Consider the following 22808-nt stretch of genomic DNA (forward strand, 5'->3'; position numbering starts at 1 on the left):
CTCCAAGTTACTCAGAGTCCCTCTCCAAATCTGTCTTAAGTCATCAGAATTATTTTGAGGGACTGGCCCTTCTTTTCTTTTTTTTAACATCTTTATTGGAGTATAATTGCTTTACAATGGTGTGTTAGTTTCTGTTTTATAACAAAGTGAATCAGTTATACATATACATATGTTCCCATATCTCTTCCCTCTTGCGTCTCGGCCCTTATTTTCTAACGATTACTCCTCTTACTCACAACTCATATTTTACAAGGAATATTTCTTTCTCCCCACCAGTATGGATGAATTTATTCAGGATGCTATACTGAATCAGAAATCGCTAGGATTGAGACCAAACACTATAGAAGTTTTCATGGGTTGAACTTCCTTTCCCAGCAAACTTTATAGGAAATCACAAGTTCCAACATGAGTTGATATGCAAGGCACTACCTTTGCTTTTATCAGACTACTGAATGTACTCTCTCTTAGCCAGAACAGATTGTCACCCATTTAAAAAGATTGTCCTGAGAGATTTTTTTTTTTCTCTCTTCAAATAGGGTGACATTCCAATTTGGGCACTAAAGAATACAGAAAGTCAGGGACTGGCGGTCCAGTGGTTAAGAATCCACCTTCCAACGCAGGGTACGCGGGTTTGATCCCTGGTCGGGGAACTAAGATCCCCCATGCCACGGGGCAACTAAGCCCGTGCACTGCAGCTACTGAGCCCTCGCGCTCTGGAGCTCTGGAGCCTGCATGCCACAACTAGAGAGAAGTCCGCGACGCAGCCAAAAATAATAAATGAATGAATAAATAAATATTTTAAGAAAGAATACAGAAAGTCAAAGAAGACTTTAAAAGCAATTTTTATTCAGAAATATTTCAGAAAACAATAGGTATTCATTTGGTATTCAATTAAGTCTTGCTTTGAAGGCTAGAGCTTCTTTATGTGAATTTGAAATTTACAGGGTTGGTTATACCTATGCAATATTCAGGAAGCAGCTGAGCGAACATGAAATGCCTTGAGGGATTGGCACCAAGGGAATTTAGTACTTTAAAGATGTGGGGAAGTCCAGGCTTGCATGTATAGGTCTGTATTCATACTTTACCCATCTCTTGTGTATACATTCACTCACATAAAAATGGCATGAATCATGGAAGCAAACAGGTTTGGTGCTTTGAATAAATTATCTAGTTTATTGAAGTAAATTATCTAAAATGTTGCTCTGTGTATTGGAAATTTATGACTATTAGGGTACGACACATGGGTGAAATTTAAAAGAATGAACATCTGTGCTTTATACATGAAATTACCAACAGTTTACAAAGGAAGTCAAATCACCAACAGAACAAAACTAGAAGTAGAAAAGAAAAACCAATTTCAAAACTAGTCATTTAAGAAGGGGTGACCAAAGGTATAATGCTGGGAGAAGCAGGAGATTCAAGTGAGAAATTAATTTGTAATTTAATTAAAATCTTATAAATAAACTTTATAAAGTTTATAAACAAAATCTTATAGTTTTTCTGACTACTGGCTAAAGTTTATAAAAGTTATTTATGGAATTGCCCACAATATGTACTGAAAAGTTACAGTATACTAAATGGGGTAGGTTCTAATGTCAGACTGAGTTCAAAACTAGTTAATATACAGCCAGAGCTGTTATAATTGCACAAAAATATCAGTAGTCCAGATTTTTGATGGAAATAATGTAATAATATGGTTCACTGTGAAAGTCTGATAATACTTTGATATTTTGTTGGCAAACAGGTTTTCCATTGTTGTGTGGTCCCCTTGTATGGCAGCTGTAATCACTAGGGGCAAATCCTTTACACTGAACTACAGTGAGACATGAATGGTATTTTCTTCTGATTTTGATATGGAATCTGGTCTTTGACAGTTCTTTCCAAAGCTCCTGTTAGATCCCTATTTGATGACATGACCTTAGTTAGATTAATGCAGTTGAAGCCATGGATTATGCAAGATGTTTAAAGGAATATAACTGCACTCAACCATGGTAACAGTAAAATGAGTTTATTTACAGAGCTGGCAAAGAAGCTAGTAGCAGTCATTTGTGGAAAGGATAAGTTTATTTCCCTTATTAGTGAAATAGAGCCCTCAAACATTTTTCAAAACTTAACTAGGACCTATAAACACTAAAGTCTCCTGGAGATTATCTGTGAAGACACACATTTTGGCAATAAATTAAACTACGTCAAATGTCAACCTGAGTTATTTTTGTTTAAACTTCATTTCTTCCTATTTTTCTGATGCTCCCTTCTCATGTTCTCTTCCTCTATACATTAAAATTCCCTAGTTTATATATTTTCTGTTTGCAAAATTAAAAGCTAAATTCATCTAAATATGAAAGAAATCTGTTGGTTTTAAAACTTATTTAAATAAAATGAACTTAAATATTTAACTTGGCTGACATGGCCTTGTTAGGAGGTGAGTGAATAAACAATTTACTTAGAATGAAAATATCCCTCTAGCTCAGGGAAAATACTTGGTTTAAAAAAAATCAAATATTCCAGATTTATTTCATATAACCCCACCCCAAATTTAAGCAGTGAGGTTTTTAAATTATTCTGCTCACCACGGGATTTTTGACAGCAACTGAGCCACTTTTAAACTATAAATGTACTTTTATCATGAAAGTAAAAAATATACCAGGGATATAGAAAAATGTTAAAGTAGAAATCCTCTGCCCCACAGGAATAGTTTAGAAAGTCACTGGATTGGAAATTTTATGAATGTGAGGGCTAATACTTCATCAGTGTCTTTCTAAGAGCCATCAGGGTGCCTGGCGTAGAACTGAGTTAATAAACATCGTTAAGTGAAGCAATGAAAAATGCACGATGGACTTCCTTGGTGCGCAGTGGTTAAGAATCCGCCTCCCAATGCAGGGGACATGGGTTTGAGCCCTGGTCCGGGAAGACCTCACATGCTGCGGAGCAACTAAGCCCGTGCACCACAAATACTGAGCCTGAGCTCTAGAGCCCGCAAGGCACAACTACTGAAGCCCGTGCGCCTAGAGTCCGTGCTCCGCAACAAGAGAGGCCATTGCAATGAGAAGCCCATGCACCACAATGAAGAGTAGCCCCTGCTCGCTGCAACTAGAGAAAGCCCGCATGCAGCAACGAAGACCCAACGCAGCCCAAAAAAATAAAATTAATTAATTAAAAAAATAAAGTATTAAAAAATGCATGTTTACTTTTGCAACTAATAAAAGCTACAGAAAGAAAACTCTTCTTTAAGGACTATACATTTTAAGCTATAGAATCAGATTACATGGTCGAGTGTCTAGAAAATGATCTTGTCTGACACTAAAAACAAATCACTTTCTCAATTACTAAGGATTAGGCCTTAATTTCTTAGCATTCCAAAAAATTTAAATCTAGGTGGTAAAGCTAAAAGCAACTTAATAGTGGGAAAAGTGCGTAATCCAGGCAGGAACGCTAACCCTGACTTTGGAGGTCAGAGTTCAACTCCATTTGTTAGGGCTCTAGGCCACACTTGGGTCTCTGACTCAGCATCCCAGCTACGGAGTCTGTCTGATGGGACAGCTGTGTTTGGTTTCAAAAGGCTGACAATGAAGCTGGGGTGAGCCTGAAGTGGTGGTCGTGGTCCTCACTCCCAGCAGGTGTCTCAGATGGAGAGACCACTGCATTGATAGAGTTAGAGAAGGTCAGCCACGTCAACTGGCTGATTAACGTGTGCAACACACATCAGCATCTGTACGAGCCATTCACGACTAGTTGATGGTACTGAGATGAGTCACTCAGGCAAGGAGAAGATATTGAGGAAAACTGGGAAGTGTAGATTCTAGAACAGGAGACTCATGAGGGAATGAGGAAAAGTGTTGAGGCTGAAATTACTAGTGAAAGTGGGAAACTAAGGGTGAAGCCCACAGGAAACAGGCAAACGTCCTCCTCAATCTAATACTTTACAATTCCTTGCCCCAGAGAGTAAATTCTGTCTCCACAACTCACTCAGTACAATCCCTAGCAGAGTGCCATCTATTAAAAGAAAATTAAACATAAAAACAGATTGGAACGTTTTCTTGGTGATGTAAAACCACTCTCCGTTCTCTCTGCATGCACCAGACAGATGTGGAATGCTGCTGATGGGACGAGCACTGTGCTGGGTGCACAGGTACAAAGATGAATAAACCCAGTCTACCCTAAAACCCACTCACAGTCCCAGAGGACAGGCAGGCAAGAAAGCTGACCATTGTTGCAATGCTTCAAGAGCTGTGCTAGAGAAATGGACCCAGTCTCCTGAGAACACATAGACGGGCATTTTCATTCTGAATGGGGAGGCTAGGAAGGCTTCCCAGAAGAAACGTCCATTGAGGGTGAATCTAAGCAACAGAGTTTGCACATGAAATTGTATTCAAATGATTACGGTAAATTGCAAACAGTTTTAAATGCGCATATAGTCCTATATACCAAACTGTGATCTAAGCAATTAGCATAAATAATTTTTGCCCTGAATTTATATTTCAAACAAAAGTTTGCTTAATTAACTATACATTAGTGAGAATGAATGAACTACATACAACTACATCGACGTGGGATAAACTCTCAAACATCTATTTGCAGGGGAAAAAAACCCAACCAGCCACAAAAATAGTATTACAAACTGCATTACTCCTTTTACATAACATTGAAAAGTAGAAAATAGTATTCTGTGCTTTTTGATATCAGGATAGTTGTTATACCTGGTGCTGATGGGCAGTGGCTGAAAGGGGCACAGAGGTGGCTGTAGGGTTACTGGTAGCATTATTTTTAATCTGGATGGTGATTATAAGGGTAGCCACTGATAATCAGAATTACTAATTTGTCTTTCTTTCTTTTTCTGGTTTGCAACATCCAAAAAGAGTTGTTATGGTTTATGATATGCACACATGTTTTTCATAGGTGACAAATGACCAGAAACATGTCAAAAATTTCTAAAAAGTATACACGCACATTTGTATGGATGTACAAATCCTGCTTTTGATACAACTTCATTTGCATACAAATTTAATGGCAGAGTTTAGATATAAAGAACTATGAGATCAGGGCTTCCCTGGTGGCGCAGTGGTTGAGAGTCCGCCTGCCAATGCAGGGGACACGGGTTCGTGCCCCGGTCTGGGAAGATCCCACATGCCGCGGAGCAGCTAGGCCCGTGAGCCATGGCCGCTGAGCCTGCGCGTCCGGAGCCTGCGCTCCGCAACCGGAGAGGCCACAACAGTGAGAGGCCCACGTACCGGGAAAAAAAAAGGAATTATGAGATCACCAGGGCCACTTAAATGGCAAACAGCCACACGATGCTCCTCGTCTCTCCGGTGGCATCACCAATTGATGGCAGCACCTCTTCTGAGTCCTAGTGCAGCTCCCAGTACTTCATTCCATGTGGCTACTACTAACTGACCACAGATGAAAACGATAAGCCACCTTGCTTTTAAACAATGAGGACTGGCTAATTCTTTTGTTATTTACATGAGAAAGACCTTACAGTTAAGGACAAATTTCAATGTATTTCTAGGTCAGGGTAAAATTTCACCCCTATGTATGTAAAATGATTTTCCCAATTATAATCACACCTTTATAAAGGCATGTTTGCTAACAGCAAGTTTGCTGCTTTCCGTCTTTTACATTACCATGGAAACACCGATTCATATACAATTAGATGCAATTTTAACAAAAGGACTCAGATAAATAATTGGGAATATTTTTTCCAAGCAGAGATTCAGGGAAACTTTAGTGACCCAGGTTTTTCCCTCAAGGTGGTTAACTGCACCCTCAATCACACTTTTTAACCCAATGTACAGTTGTTAATTATAACCAAGTAATACTTTTACACATTTTTATTGGTAACTACTCATAATAAAATAAGTAGATACCAGAGACAATGGAATACTAATTAACTGCTCTCACGAAACCACTGGACTCACTACATTTCTAGCCTCTATGCTCTTCAGCTCATCCTGAAGCAATCATACTCTGGGCCATAGAAACAGATCTTCTAACCAGATCCCTTTTGTGCCTGTTGTCTTTCTAGAAACAGATGGAGAAAGAGGCTTAAGACCTTTTCTGCTATGCCAGGATGGCAGGATAAACTAAATAGGAGTCCTACCCAGTCTGGGATCTGCTTCAGGAGGAGTAGAAGCAGGCTACAGAGGTTAACAATCTGTGAATTAGGAGATAACAATCTATGAATGACACAACCCAGAATGCATGTCAGGACAAGAGGAGCAAGGAATCTAGAGAGGTAGGGAAGGCCTGGCAGTGAGATAGAGTAACACAGAACCACCAGGAGGCCCCAAGTAGGAAGGTTACATGGAGAAAGTCTTTACACAGATGCATCTACGGATGAAGTCCAGGCTCCCAGCCATTCCTGTGAGATTAACCCCCTGCCTGGACTGCTGCCCTAGAGGATTCTGACCAATTTTTAAATAACTAGATCAGAGGTATTTTAGCTTTCAACTGATTACTTCTTATTCTGCCACCTTCTCTATGTAGTTTACTTCTTTGATCCACCCACCTGAATAGAAGTAAATCTTTGAATCACAGCGTGAATGGGATTTATCCAGAATACCTAGCTTCTGAATAAGTGCTCCGTTTGAGGTGTGCCCAAGAAGACTGCCTTATGGAAAAGAAGCTCTTATAGACTGAATCAGTTTCACACTTACAGTTCTTGACTATTCAGAAAGTACCACTAATATACAAACTTGAAAAATGCGTAATACAAGCTAACATTTCCTGGTACTCACGAGGAATCAGCTACCGTGCTAAGGACTTTAATCGATTTTAATTGAGTTAACTCATTTGACATATTAACATATATATCATTACTAAAGGTAACATTTAATAATTTTAAAAAGCATGTGACTCCATGAAATTCTCTTATTTACCACGCAACATTGGGCAAGCAAGTCTGCCTCACTAACCTATAAAATGAGGAATGATAAGAATGGGTGCCTCACAGGATTTGTGATGGGGACTTCATGGGATAATTCTTGTCAAATGCACAGCCTGGTACCTGCCACACAGAAGCACTTAGTAAATAACAATTACCACGATTTTTATTTCTGTGCAGACTATATTAGGAGAACAGAGAGGAGTGAAGTTACAATTTCAAGACATGGATTTTAGCAACTTAATTAGCTATGTGGCTTCCAAAAAATGTAGTGATCAGAGTTCAGTTATCTGGGCAGGACTTTGGTCAAAGCACTGTCTTAAATTTCCTTCAGGAGATCGCTGAGGTCTCATCTGCCACACCTCTGCGTACATATTCCTCCAATCCAATTTTTTGAGAAGTTATGACAGAATTATCATGGTGTTAGCTAACTTTACAAACATAAGCTTAAGAATTACATTAAAATCCCAAACAAATTATAAATAGAAATGCTTTCACACATTTGGCTGACAAAGTTTTAGCTCTCTATTTCACCTCAAACTTCACGTTTGTTTTTAGAAAATATTTCTCCAACAAAATCTGTTGCCACAAAATCATTGACATTGTTTCTAACCATTTTTCTTGACCCTACTTGACTAGAAATGTTAAGCAAAACTTGTCCACTTCCGAAATATGGTCAGGGGTGGGGAGAATTAGATTATAGTTTATTCTCTGTAGTCCCATTCATTTCCAAGATTTTATGGTTCTAATCATTGGTCCAGTGCCAGAGAGGAAGACAGTGCAATTTATAGTCTGACCAGGGGGAGAGGGTCAATAAATTGAACGCATCAGGAACTAGCGAGATCTCTAGAGAACGAATCTGGGTCAAAGTCCATTTTCTACTTCTCCATCCATCTCTATGGTCCATGGTGGAAGGCTTGTGTGCAAATCTTGAGAAAGAAGGCAGAAAAATACAAAGATATTTGTTCTTGAGTTGCACATGGTTAAAAGGAGAAACTTGAACAATCTAGGACAGGAAGGAAAGGTATAAAGCAGCAGCCTACTGACCACTTTTGGAATGCCAGGAGGCAGAACCATGGGCGGCCAAAGCAGTGGAGATAGTGGGGAAAAGCAAATAAAACAAGAACAACAACAACAACAAATGTGGGATTTAGAATTAGACCATGTTTCCTTCAGCACTGCTATTTAAATACAAGTTTTGTCTCATATAGTTGTTATGAAGACATAATGAGCTACATCAGGTACAGCACCAAGTCCAGTGTCTGACAAACAGTAGGTGCTCAATATTGTACAGCTGTCCTCATTACAATGGTCACCACTCCAATTACCACTATAGACTTAGGAGCTGCTGTCCTAGCTAGCTGTTGATCTAGCTGCCAATCAGTTACCTGCTCTTCCACGACAAAGCTGTATCAGATGAAACATTACAGCAGTGGCTGTCTGTATGCCAGAATGCCATTGGTTAAAAGTTGACACATTCTGCAGGAATTTATCCTAACTAAAATAGTATCGGTCATATAAATTCCTTGACACAAAGAAGAAATTCTGTACCACACTGCAGTGGAATGAAATCATGGATGTTAGGAATGATTATTTTCTGTATTGCATATATACATGAATATTTCATACGTATTCATTTTAGAAAGTTGAATTTCTTAACTTGAATGTATTTTAAACAGGACAGAGAATTAGGCACAATGGGAGGCTTGAAAACAATTACATATTGAAACTATGTTTTATGAAACCTTTCCTTTAACAAGTCACACTGGTGCCATCTCTACAATTCAGAATGAATATTTTGCAATATAAAATGAAAAAAGACCATGAAGTCACTTACTAGCAGTTTTCAAATATCATAAAGGAGAATCTACTTATCTACTGATTCACTACCCCTGATAACTAGGAAGAAATAGGTTAAAATTTAAGCAAGGGAGACTAGTATTAGATATAAACAAAACGTCAGAACTGTGCAGGTTTTAAAACATCAGCACTTTTCCAGTAGGGAAGCTTTGGAAGCTGTAATCCTGGTGTGCATATATTCTACGCCTAGTTTCTAGTTTTTTAATTTCTTGTTTTCCCTCACCTAACAGAGAAATGGAAAGACTTGAAGTTGACTTTCTGTATCCTTTGGCAGAAGTTCTTAGTGCTGAGATGAGGGGGAGAACCCCCCCCCAAAAACAAACAAACAAGAAAACCCCACTACCACATTCGAGTTCATTATCGGAGCTTTTGCCAGAAGGTGGCAGTGTAATTAAACAGGGCAGGGTGCCAGATGGTGGATGTCTGGTTCAAAATGGGATGGGGTTCTTCCGGCCTCCCCTCTGACCATCCCTCTTACTTCTCTAACCATTTCTTCAGCTCTTTCCCACAATCTTTCCCTTATTGTTTCTCACTTTTCTCTGAAGAGCAACTTAGCTTAGCTTCCCCATTTCACACCCTCACGCATCACCCAGGATGCTCCTAGGAGAGCCAACCCCCACGGAAGGCTGAAGGTAGATAATGAACATATATCATTCATACCTCCCCTGTTATGCTAAGAGCTGCATCCATAGGTTCTGGACTTCTACCTATTCTCCATCCTTCTGAAGGACTTCCGAGTTTAGGCCAAACTTGACCACAGAGCAAGGCATTTAGAGAGCTGAGACACATCACAGGCATGGCCTCCCATTAGTTATGTTTATGTGGTTACACTTAATAGTACCTTATCCAGGCTCACTGTCTTTGGTCTTTGTGCCTCTGTGATACCCCAGGCTTCCTGTAGGCTTGGATTCCTGGAGAGACTTGGTGCTTTTGGCTAGAGCATACTTTACTTCTACTATCCATTTTCTAATATATCTTCTCAAGAGATAAAACACCTCTGTTTTATCTCTTGAGAAGTTGGATAATCTCTGGAGGAGCTCCGTTAAAAATCTACGTTGGCTTTTCATTAAGACTGTGCTTTCTTTCTGACTATATTCTTCACCAACCTAGTTAATAGCAACCAGGTCCCATTCTTGTTACCTTTATCCAGGCTTTTGCAATTCTATATGTTTAGTTTTTCTATTATTCAGAATATTTATACATATCTCTCAGGCATCTTTCCCTAAGGAAAATCTCCTTGAACCTCTTCAGCTTCATATTAGAATCTACTTTACTCAATCTTGCTAGTAACAGTTGGATGGATCCATGACTAACTACTCCTATACCCATGATTGCGTTCATATCTTCACTCGTTCTGATAAAATTCACTACATGATTGGAATGACTGACAGAGGGACTAATAAGACCTTATTAGGTAAAAACCTATGCTGAAAGGCAGGTTTTAGTGATGGGGCAAACACCATGGTGTTGGGGAAGAAAAGAGTAGAGTTACAGGTCGGAGTAAGTGTTGCTGCACAGGTAACCACAGCCGGTTCTATTCATGTGGAGGCTATAGATTGCAGTGTAGCTAAGGAGAGTGCTGCACAGGGCAATTTAACCTATGACCTTTAGTCACCAGTGACATGATAGAAAAAGTGGTTGAAAACCCCATTTTGTCAGTACCCAAACTAAAGAAACACCTTTCTTCTAAACAATTCAATATCAATTCAGCATTTCTTTATCAACTGCTATGCTGTATTCCTGACGTCCACTATCTGTATATGTAATAAATATTTTCCCACCCAAAACAAGTTTAAAATAGATTTGTAAAAAATAAGATGCTAAATAAAATGAGTGGATCTTAACTATAACTCTTCTGTGATTTCCCAGAAATGAGAATTTTCCCCTAATGTTAAAGTCTTTCAAGTCTTTGAACTGTTGTTATTTGAACTTCCCAGGAAGTTTAATTACCAGCAAGTTTATCCCAGTCCACAAAGGGATATGGAAAACACAAATGACTCTCCAGTGGCAGTGTAGCACTACAGAAAGTAGAACTATAAAGGATCATAGTAGTTTATTTGCAAAGTGGTTTTCAAAAAAGCTCTTTAAAGGTACTGCAAGGGTGGGGAGTAAAGGTGCTAGCTCAGTGGTTGTTTTATTGTTATATGTATGTTTATAGATTTTTACTTATATATACCATACATATATACTTTAAAAAATTTATCTCTATATACCAAATATAAACATACAATTTTAAATGTTTTGTACACATTTCCTTATTTATATTAGCATATCATTTGTAAAAAGTGTTCATTGAAAATACATGTTTGAAATTCACTGATCTAGCTTATTCCCTTTATTTGACAGGTGAGTAAACCTGGCTATAGAGGGACTAGGTGGCTTCTCCAGGGACACAAAGCAAGTTAGACGTAGAGTGGACCAACGGCTTTCTCAGAGAATTTCACAATTCATGACTTTAAAGAGTAAACCTATCTGTGATCCACTCTGTGCTTCCCTGGCATTAAAACATTTTTTATGTCTTAAATTATATTCAAGGTATCTTAACCACTTCTCTTCAAAGCTGTTTATCTCTAGGTGTATTATATACCAGATATGATACAAACTTAGGTAATAGGATCAAAAAAGTTTATTGCAGGTTCAAAACTCTGAACCAATCTTGAAAATAGTCACTTCCCTAAGCCAAGTCAGTGCATACTGAACAGGCAGAAAGTATGCAAATTCCATTTGTCTTCCCATTTACAAAAGCCTGTAAGATAAAAGATGTAAAAAGGAAGATTTTGTACCTTTTTCAAAGCTGACTTAAAACAGTATGAAACTTCATACGAAGCCTGAGACATAGTACTTGTTTCTTACCTGAAGCCTTACAGAGCTTGGAGAGAACAAAGTAAAACTTGCTAATGTCATTGGAAAGATGATCTATCTATTCAGAACTGAGAAGCACTGACTTTTGCTTCTTATTTCTCTTTAATAGGGAAGAGAGAACCTTCTTTTCTACCAGTAGAAAATAATTACAAAAGTTTTTCAAATAGTCATTTTTCAATGCCCAACATCAGCCTTAAACTTTGTAGGCTATCATACCTATCAAAAGACAACTTACAATTTACTTCTTTAATAGCCCAATATCTAACCAAATATTTTAGTGCATTTAGATATAGTCACAAGATGAATAATTTTACAGTCATTAAAAATGATAGTTAGATAGACAGCAGAGGGAGGCAACATGCTGAAATAAAAAGAGCACTTCTTCTGAAGTAGACTGACTTGGGTTCAATCCCAGCCCTCCCTGGCAGTTAAAGGGCCCTGTTCAAGTTATTTTATCACTTAGGTTCATTTCTTCATCTGTAAAATATGGGTTAACAACTCCTTCCCTTCAATTTTGTTTTAAGGACTAAACAAGATACTGTATGTAAAATTCTCTACAGAGTCCACATTCACAAGGGATACTCAATAAAATGAAAGCTAGAAGTATTATCATTACAAAAGTACACGCTGACATGTAAATGAAGAAGCAGAGCACAGAATTTACAACTGTTCAAGATATGTAAGTTAAGTGAAAAATGAGAATAGTTGAGGATGGGATAGTGGGGGTTATAAGTAATTTTCCCTCCAAAATATTATTGTTGTTACATCTTTTTATTCTCAATTAGAAAACTAGTAGTTTTAGTCTACTCAAATACTCTTACTATGATCATGAGGCCAAAATAAGAATTCTCAGCCAGCCCGAACTTTTATAACCTTAGGAGGAGAGAGTTAATAGAAAAGAGAAATCATTTATTGATCTGAGAAGCAATGTTATTCAGAAAATCACATCTGTACAGTATTGGAATGCTTATCTGCCATACCTTAGACACTGAGCAAATTGTTGTTTACCAGATATACAGACATCTACACATATAAAGATGTGCTACAGGGAGATCAGCTCGGTGCTTTGTGACCACCTAGAGGAGTGGGATAGGGAGGGTGGGAAGGAGACACAAGAGGGAGGAGATATGGGGATATATGTATATGTATAGCTGATTCACTTTGTTATACAGCAGAAACTAACACACCACTGTAAAGCAATTATACTCCAATAAAGGTGTTAAAAAAAAAAGATGTGCTAAAAGCTACCTAGTATATATTCTTGTTATATAATACTTTAAATTTATATATATTTACAATATTATATAATCAGGAAACAGATTAATTTCAGGATTATTTTAATCTTATTTTTGGAAATTAATAGAATTTTAACTATAAGTAAGGCGTGTTTTTTAAGTAGATGAATTAAGAGGAAGGGTATATAATATCATTAGGAGTTTGCCATGTAATCTCCTAATCAGATGTATACGTATACACATACACATGTATATTTCCTCTATACACCTGATGTATAATCTATGTAGATTCTACTATTTAAAAATATAAATATAAATAAATGTGTGCATAGAATTTGAATGATAAAAGGGATAATAAAACAGTTAAACTAATTACAGCAATTACAATCTCAGGTCAAATGATTTAGAGGTAGCAGTGATATACCTAAACAGTCATATTATTAATAAGACAGATGTAAGATTAATAACTGGGAGTTTCCGTAGTGTGCCATTAGGAATCATCAGCATAAAGAGAGACATTTATTTCTTACATAAACACCATTCTGACCCAACACTATGCAAACTATTTAAAATTAAATGGAACAATATACACATTCATAAATCAATATTTTTAAAAATATACTTTGAATTGTGGCCCTATTTATCTATGATGATACCGTTTATAATTTAGAATAATAAAATAGAACAGTTGTGGATTAAAACAGACCATGACACTCTCGGAGGAGTAAAGGATGGCAATGTTACTAGACTCCTGAAATGAACTAACTGTTACTGATTGATTGAACCCTGAATTTGGAAATGTCTCCCAGCACTTTAGGCAAAAATAAGAAATAGGTTGGTTAAATACTATTTATTCACATATAAGAGGATAGAAATCACAGGTGAATTTTATAAATTCTGATCACCCATTTATATTAGAGATTTACATTAGCTATGGTAACTAATAGAAGGTTTCTAAGTATTTCCCAGTATTTATTACTTGGTGTAAAAGAGCCATACGAATTTGTTTGCAGATGCAACCTTTTCTTTAAATAAACTCAAGGAGGAATTTATTGCACATATTTATTTAAAAGATCACAAGTGATATGAGATGAAATCTGCATCTATAGTTTATTAAAACTCACAGAAATACCACTGAAGGGACAACTCTTGATTCTAGTCCCCTATAAAACACTAGTACAATAACAGCAAATGATAACCCAATCACATAAATGTGGACTGAATTCCTTATGCAAATAGTGTAAGTATTTATTTGTGTATTTGCCTGCTCACATAATTATATGTAATACATTTTACCTGCCTGCTTCCATTCTATCCCCAACACCTGCCTTCAATCATTGCTTTTAATTCTCCTGTCTGAAGGATTATTTCCATTTCAAAAAGTGAGTTTATTTATTTATTTACAATCAATCACTAAGATAAACAAAGTAAAATTAACCTCTGAAACAGCCATAAAAACATTTTTGTAAATAACTATTTTAGACACAAAAATTACTTTATTGAGAAACTATTCCTTAAGGACCATGTGTGTATGACCACATCAAACAATATTGAGGAAACAGTAGAATTAAATATTGCAATAAACTGAAATTAACATACTTTTTGTTAGGATGAAAACACTAAAATTACCAAAAAACATAATTATCAGGGAACACTATACTAACAAAATAAAACGTAGGAGATTCCTGAATGATAAGCAACTTGATATACATTTAGTCATAGTTAAATTCAAGTTGGTTCATATGATTAAAATATATGACGTTATTAATTACGCTAACACACATGTGCTAAAAGCCAAGGTACTACTTTTAAAGACCATGACAAAGACTGTCAACTACCAGCCTGCTTGCATCAGGCAAGAAAGATAAGAAAACACACAGCCTGATCAGGCAGTGAAAAACGACAAGTTTTCATTTTCTAAACTCCCAACGTTTTTTGCGAGTTTCCTTCCTCTTCTAAAAATTGTCACCAGATGAATTGCTATGGTCCACGTGGAGTTAAAAAAAAAAAGTGTGAGCGCCACTGTTTTTAAAACAGACAAAATCAGGCACAAAATAGAGAATGAAAGTGTCACCAACAGTGTGCTCTTTCTTACAAAGCCTTAACACCACACTTAACTCTTGAAGCTCCGAGTCAGCAATTACTAAATACTCCACTATTACGTCAATCTTAAAAGGAAAGAAGGGGAGAAGCAGGAGAGAAAAGCACGTTACCACACTCCCTCCGAAGTCCTCAGGGAACTTGTAGACCGGGATCTTGGCTTCATAATAATGCTCATTTTGGAGGAAAAAAAAAAAGAAAAAATCTTCAAGTATTCTGATTAATACATTTCAGCTGTATTTTGAAAAAGATGGCTTGAAATATACTCCATTTCCAAAGGAGGTTGTTTGAAGAAATCCAAATTTCCCGGAGTCCAACTCCTGCCTCCAGTCCAGAACTGAGGGAGGCTTCTAAGACATAGGAGCTTTTTCCTCTTTCATACCGAATTTACGCCAGCACCGGGCTGTTCTTAAGTGACAGTTTGTTTTCTGTTTTGCATTGCCAAGGGAGGAACTGGATTTTGAATCTATTCTTCATCTGGTCACAAGGGCAACCAACACAGTGAAAGAGCCACTTGATCGCATCCTTTTTACAATTCCTCAATAAAAGGTTTAAAGATTTCTGACACTCTAAAAGTGCTCAGGTAGAGAGAAAGGAAACGAAAATGACCGCGAGGTACAGTAACACCACAGAGCTGTCAGTGAAGTTCCATTTCAGGGCGACCACAGGAAAACACTCTTCTCCGGGGGGAGCCAATAAGTCATGGAGGGAACAAAGCTCTCCACACTTGAGCTGGGCTCGCTGCTGTACCTGTGAACGTAATTTCCGTTGTGTCCCCTGCTTAGAATCTGACTCCAAGCCTTTGTGAATGAGAACTATCATTCAATCTCACCAGGCAGAAACTATTCCTCAAGGGCTGTATGACGTCTGTAGGAAGGCAGTTCAAAACATCGCAGGGAAGTGAGAGGGGGAAAAAAAAAGACCTGGCGCCCAGCCAGCCTCGTCAATTGCTGAAACTTATAAAGCTTCGCTTCAGATCAGCACCAGAGACCTGAAGTGTAAACCAGCCAAGCAGGCAGAAGACATCTCAAAATTTATAAATCCATTTCCTCGTCTGGGAAATGAGGTGTCTGTGTTATTCAGGGTAAGATTCCCTGAGCACCTTCGTAAGGAACACACCCCTTTTCCACAGACTTGTTTATCCTCCCTCAAAAAAAAAAAAAAAAAAAAAAATCATTTTCTCAAAGTCTGGCACTGAAAACTAAAATTTCTAGTCAAAAGCAAAGTTGAGAGGACTTGGGGAACTTAGCAGCTGTTCATTTTGAGCCCATTTAATGAAATGTCACGCTTTGGGTTTGGTTGTAGAGACACAAACTGCCTCTTAAAAATCCAACAGAATGTAGCAGGCAACGTTGCATCAGGTCACGCTGTGATGTTTAAACTGAAAAATCTAATGAATTTCTGCTGGACAAGTGGCTACATGTACTGAGGCTGTTTTCTTGCACAATGTTTTCTAAACCTTATTTCATTTTGAAAATCATATGCAAATTTCATTGATTTATATATACCAAGACTCTGGGTTTGCAAATTCCTAACAGTCCTTCAGTAAGGAATGAAGCTTATATCATATCACCTCAACATCTCTTATTGTGAAGACTAATCCCTGCCCCACCTCCTACATTTGAAATAAAAACTTTTCTATTATAGTAAACATAATTAAACCTACCCATTTTGAAAACAAACTTATGGTTACCAAAGGGGAAACGTTGGGGAGAGGGATAAATTAGGAGCTTGGGATTAACATATACACACTACTGTATATAAATAGATAACCAACAAGGACCTACTGTAGAGCACAGGGAACTCTGCTCAATATTCTGTAATAATTTATATGGGATAAGAATCTGAAAAAGACTAAATATGTATATGTATAACTGAATCACTTTGCCGTACACCTGAAACTAGCATGACACTGCAAATCAGCTATACTCCAATAAAAATTTTAAAAACACACAAAAAACAAACAAACAAAACAATTCAAATTGTTTCTAAGAGAAGAGGATTTGACCTCCCTCCCCATCCCTCTAAACATTTGCACCGAGGATATATATTTCTCTGGGTGTGCCAACTTCAGTTATTTTGGATGTGAACTATCAAGTGAAAAATAATTTAAGCATTCTGATTTCTTAAATGACATTAGTTAGTACGTTGGTTCTCTAGTCTGACGTGAACTTGGTATTTATTTAGCATTTGCAGGCAGGATGTTTTAGCGCAATTGTGACCCACCCAAAGGACTTGGAAAATTAATGTAGTAAGGCATCCCGCCAGACCTCTGGCTGCTCATTACAACAAACACTTCAGCTCCTCCCCTGGTCACACTTCAAGGTGCATTTATTATTTAGTCTCCTCTGAGTGACCCTCAGGCCTCTTCAGGTAAATACCAATAAATTGCTTGACATATAGTTATCTCCTTAAGCTTTTCAGTTTTCCTATGACTATTCAGGGGCCTTCATGGATTCTTGGCTCTGTTCCGTGTTTAACATGTTGCTGCCACTTTAAGGCAGGTTAACCAATCACATCTTTTCAGAAATTCAAAAGAAAGCTGAGGGAACTACTCAGGGGGCTTACAAAAAGAGGTTTATCTTTTTTTCTTGGAATTTTAATGTGGGGGAAAAAAAAACCCAGACTGAGTAAAAGTAACCAACTACTATTACTTATTTGAAGCACTGTTCTCTATCATGCAAGGTCCAGCAAATATCTTCTAACTGTCATTTCAGAAAGAAAATGACAGTGATCACAAAATGTAATGTCTGAATGTTGTGTGTTAAACTCTCCTGAAATAGTCAGTCCTGTGCCCCACCATCCACCAGAAGGCTCTCTGTCCCAGTGAGATTACTTAGCTCACCGGCACTCCCTTCCCTGTCACAAACACATCTTTAACCTCTTTAGGTTAGTGCTGTCCTGTGTGCTGCTCAATGTTACACGTATTCCAAGAATCTATCTCTGAAAATCCTAGCCCACTTGTTGGGTATCTCCTAAACATTGTGTAACAGTCCCTTAATGACTAATATATCATTCCTGTGCCCAAAGAAACTGAGTTTAAATAGCGGGTAATCTGACAACATATGAGACTAACCAGAAGATTCAAAGCTTCCTGGATCCCTACTTCAAGGTGGCCATTACAGGAAAAGACAGATACACAATAGTACCAGGCCACAGAGATTGAAATTTTTACTTTTGCTCTTACCCCTAACATTTAAGGTAGTGACAGGGGACTTCCCTGGTGGTCCAGTGGTAAAGAATCTGCCTTCCAATGCAGGAGACGTGGGTTCGATCCCTGGTTGGGGAACTAAGATCCCACATGCCAAGGGGCAAATAAGCTCGCGTGCCACAACTACTGTGCCTGCGCTCAACTAGAGAGCCCATGTGCCACAAACTACAGAAACCACGCGCTCTGCCGCCACAACTAGAGAGAAGCCTGTATGCTGCAACGAAGAACCCAAGTACCACAACAAAAGAGCCCACATGCCTCAACGAAGATCCTGCATGCGGCAACTAAGACCTGACACAGCCAAAATTAATGAATTAATTAATTAAATTTAATAAATATTTAAAAAGTGCTAAAAAAGGTAGTGACAAAATAATAATAATTTTCAGAAACCCTAATAATACTTGCTGAATATTACAGTGTTTTCTCCATCCTAAGGCAATTTTTTCACAGGGAAATTTCTTTTTTTTTTTTTACATCTTTATTGGAGTCACAGGGAAATTTCTTAAATAATGTTTTATATGTTGACTATCACATAATTTTCCTCTGAAAAGCTTCTCAGAATGGAGGGATATAGCTCTGCTCCCAATGCCAAACATTCCTGTTAGTATACAAATATATGATAGTGTATAAGATGGCTAACGTGGATGCCTGAATCTGAGGAGAGTGGACTTTAGGAACCATGAGGCACTTGTCTGGATGGCTTTGAAGAGCATACATTTAATCTAGAAGCTGCTATGATTTCTAGCATTTCCCCGATGCACTAAATTGTATAGTGTTGTATAAACCTCTGTTTGACTATTGTCACAACATTTCAAAGGACTGTACTACAAATGTTTATGTTCACTGAGGTCATCCAACCGTATACATTTGGTTGAATCAAACCACTGTGCAGTATGATGTTTCCTAAACTTCAGGCATCTGGACACAACCTCTACAAGTCTGCCATACTGGCATCTATACCTTTACTCACTAGATATTTTTCTTCATTGACTCACTTTTTTTAACTTAACATAAATTTAAATGATAACTTTATTTGATAAATGGGTTTGATATGCTGATTACATTTTCCCCCCAATATAAGTATTAATAGAAAAAAAAAAAGTCCAACTATCACTGAAAATCTCTCTCATACTAATTGGTGTCACAAGGCAATATGGGCAACACTCCTGTGGAAAGCACCAGTTAGTTGCATGCAACTAGACTGGGTGCACCCTAAACATGATTCCCCTTCTCTTATTCAATGGTGAGCATGACTTATGGGACTAAGGACGTTTACCAAAAGCCAAGAGTTAAACATAAAACAGTAACTGAAACCAACTGAATGAACGGTTAAGAAATGATTTTACTATACAATCCAAGTTTTTTCAGATATTATTACTTTGAAATACTCTGCCCACTTTCAAATCTTCTCTGAGTAAACTCTTATTTTCAGATTACAACAGATCTGTCATGAGCAGATTTTTGAGAACCATGCTATGATCTAACAATATATGCAGGCCTGTTAAATGTGCTTAAATTCAGGACTGTATATATGTCAACTAACTTTTTAGGAAAAAATGACCATGGATCTGCAGGGTTTTGTTTTTTGTTTTTGATTACAGTTTCCTGGCATTCTACACTGTACTCTAATATTATAAAAAACAAGACATTTTGAAATCTTGCACCACTTCCTCCTTATTGAGGAATAATGTGGTATTTCCTTTATCTGGAGGGGAATCTGGAGCAGATTTTGAGCTGTTTCTATTATCTTACTACACTCACTAAGTATACATTTGGATTCAAGGACTTTTCTATAAGCATAAATGTCTTTGGAGCTAAATTCCTTAACTCTGAGGAAAAGCTCAAAGTATTACATTTTGAAGGCTTCTGACCTTCAGGTTTCCTACCTCTTTTGTAAAATGTCAGGTTAGAACAATGATTATCATGATTTGATGTAATCCCACTTGTTTTATTTTGCTTTTGTTGCCTGTGCTTTTGGTGTCCTATCTAAAAAATCATTGCCAAGACCAATGTCAAGGAGTTTTTCCCTATTTTCTTCTAGGAATTTTACAGTTTCAGGTCTTCTATTTAAGTCTTTAATCTATTTCAAGTAAAGTTTTGTGAATGGTGTAAGATAGGGGTCCAGTTTCATTCTTTTGCATGTGGTTATCCAGTTTTCCCAACACCATTTATTGAAGAGATTATCCTTTCCCCAATGTATGTCCTTGGCTCCTTTATTAAAAATTAATTGACCAAAAATGCATGGGTAAATTTCTGGGCTCTCTATTCTGTTCCATTGATCTGTGGGTCTGTTTTTATGTCAGTATCATACTGTTTTGATTACTATAGCTTTGCAGTATAGCCTGAAATCAGGAAATGTGATGCCTCCAGCTTTGTCCTTCTGTTTCAAAATTGTTTCGGCTATTAATGGTCTTTTGTAGTTCCATGTGAATGGTAGAATTGTCTTTTTTATTTATGTGAAAAATGCCATTGGAGTTTTTATAGGTATTGCATTGAATCTTTACATCAAGCTAAAATGCTTCTGCACAGCAAATGAAATCATCAACGAAATTCTTTTGGGTTCTGCACCCAATTGTAAAGTGTGTGAGTGTGGGGAAGGCTTTCCCATACCAACAAGCAATTCTCTGACACCAGCAGGGTGTCTGAGAATTCAACTCAATACTGACACCATCCACCTGGAGATAATATCAGATTCCACAGGTTAAGTGCTCAGTCCCACAAGACAGCCTCCTGCTCTCTACAGATGTCAGTTGCAAGCGCAGGTTGTTACTTGCGCTTCTGAAAAACTGGTTATAAATCAGAGGTTCCCATGACCCCCTCCTTGGATCTGATTAATTTGCTAGAGCTGCTAACAAGAGTTTAGGAAACTCATTTACTCACTAGATTACTGGTTTATTATAAAAGGATATAACTCAGGAACAGGCAAATGGAAAAGATGCATACATGGTACGGGGACAGGAAACAAAGCTTCCACACTCTTTCTTCTAGAGCACCACTTGGCCCTCATCTCCCCATATTCACCAATCCAGAAGCTCTCTGAACCCCATTCTTTCCATTTTTATGGAGGCTTCTTTGTTACAGGTAAGACTAATTAAATCGCTGGTCTTTGAGGATTGATTCAACCTCTAGCCCCTCTCCTTCCCAGAGGTCTGGGTGAAACTGAAAGTTCCAACCCTCTAAAGGATTGGTGGGTTCCCCTACCAACCAGTCCTCTTCCTTAAGTTACCTCATTAACAAAACAAAAGACACCTTTATGGCCCTTACCACAGGAAATTCCAGCGGTTTTAAGAGGTATGAACCAGGAACGAGTGGAAAAAGACCTAATATATATTAGAAAGAGATTTTGGTCAGCTGAATGACCAAATATATATTTCTTATAAATCACAATATCATAAAAGTGAAAATGTAACCTATGAAATGGGAGAAGATATTTGCAAACCACATATCTGATAAAGTGTTAATATTTTAAATACATATGAAACTCATACAACTCAATAGCAAAAGAACCCAAATAATATGATTAATAAATGGGCAAAGGACCTGAGCAGACATACAAATGGCTAATAGGTACATAAAAAGATGTTCAACATAATTAATCATCAGGGAATTGCAAATCAAAACCACAATAACATAGCACCTCACACACCTATTAAGACTTTTTTAATCAAAAAGACAAGCAATAACAAATGCTAGTAAAGATGTGAAGGAAAGGGGACCCTTGTACACTCTTGGTAGGAATGTAAATTGGTGCAGCCATTATAAAAAACAGAATGGAGTTCCTCAAAAAAAATCAAAAATAGAACTACCATGTGATCCAGCAATTCCACTTCTAGGTATTTATCCAAAGGAAAGAAACCAGTTTCTCAAGGAGATATCTGCACTTCCATGTTCATTGCAGCAGTATTCACAACAGCCAAGATTTGGAAGCAACTTAAGTGTCCCCCAATGGATGAGTAAAGATTATATGATATATATATCATAGATCATATAGTATATATAGCATATATATGTAGTGTGTGTATATATATTTATAGATATGTAAAATGCAATATTAATCAGCCACGGGAAAGAAGGAAATCCTGCCATCTGTGACAACATGGATGAACCCAGAGGACCTTATGCTAAGTGAATAAGCCAGAGAAAGACAAATACTGTATGATCTCACTTATATGTGGAATCTAAAAGAAAAAAAAAAAGTCAAAATCATAGAAACAGAGTGTAGAATGGTAATATGGGTGAGGGGAGAATGGAGAGATACTGGTCAAAGTGTACAAACCTTCAGTTATGAGAAGAATAAGTTCAGTGAATCTAACATACCACACAGTGACTATAGTTAATACTGTATTGTAAACTTGCAGTTTTCTAAGAGAGTAGGTCTTAAGTATTATCACCATAAAAAATGGTAACTATGTAAGGTGATAGAAGTGTTCATTAACCTGATTGTGGTAATCATTTCACAATATATACAAATATTAAATCATCATGTTGTACACTTTAAATACACATAATTTTATTTGCCAATTATACCTCAATAAAGCTGGGGGGTAAAAAGAAAAGAAAGATTGACAACATTTTATAAAGTATAATATCAAAAAGCTAGAAAGATAACAGCTAATTATACTTTAACAGTAGAATAAAAGAAAAATAAAATAAAAAATAA

General features: G+C 37.3%; 1 protein-coding gene across 4 annotated transcripts in view; it reads right to left on the minus strand.

Annotated features, from left to right (window-relative positions):
* The window catches only part of PDE4D (phosphodiesterase 4D), a gene marked incomplete at its 5' end in the record, with an annotated part of 1122552 nt that overhangs the window by 271663 nt on the left and 828081 nt on the right, over nucleotides 1-22808 (minus strand). Inside the window, one exon of one of the 4 annotated variants that reach the window (XM_082650737.1) lies at nucleotides 15051-15724. The exons of the other annotated variants lie outside the window; for them this stretch is intronic. Within the exon in view, the coding sequence (XP_082506863.1) occupies nucleotides 15051-15115 (65 nt within the window). Of the gene's footprint in view, nucleotides 1-15050; nucleotides 15725-22808 lie in introns of those variants that run through there. 4 annotated transcript variants of the gene reach the window in all.

Source organism: Grampus griseus (assembly GCF_964374135.1).
Source record: "Grampus griseus genome assembly, chromosome: 3".
NCBI lineage: Eukaryota > Metazoa > Chordata > Mammalia > Artiodactyla > Delphinidae > Grampus > Grampus griseus.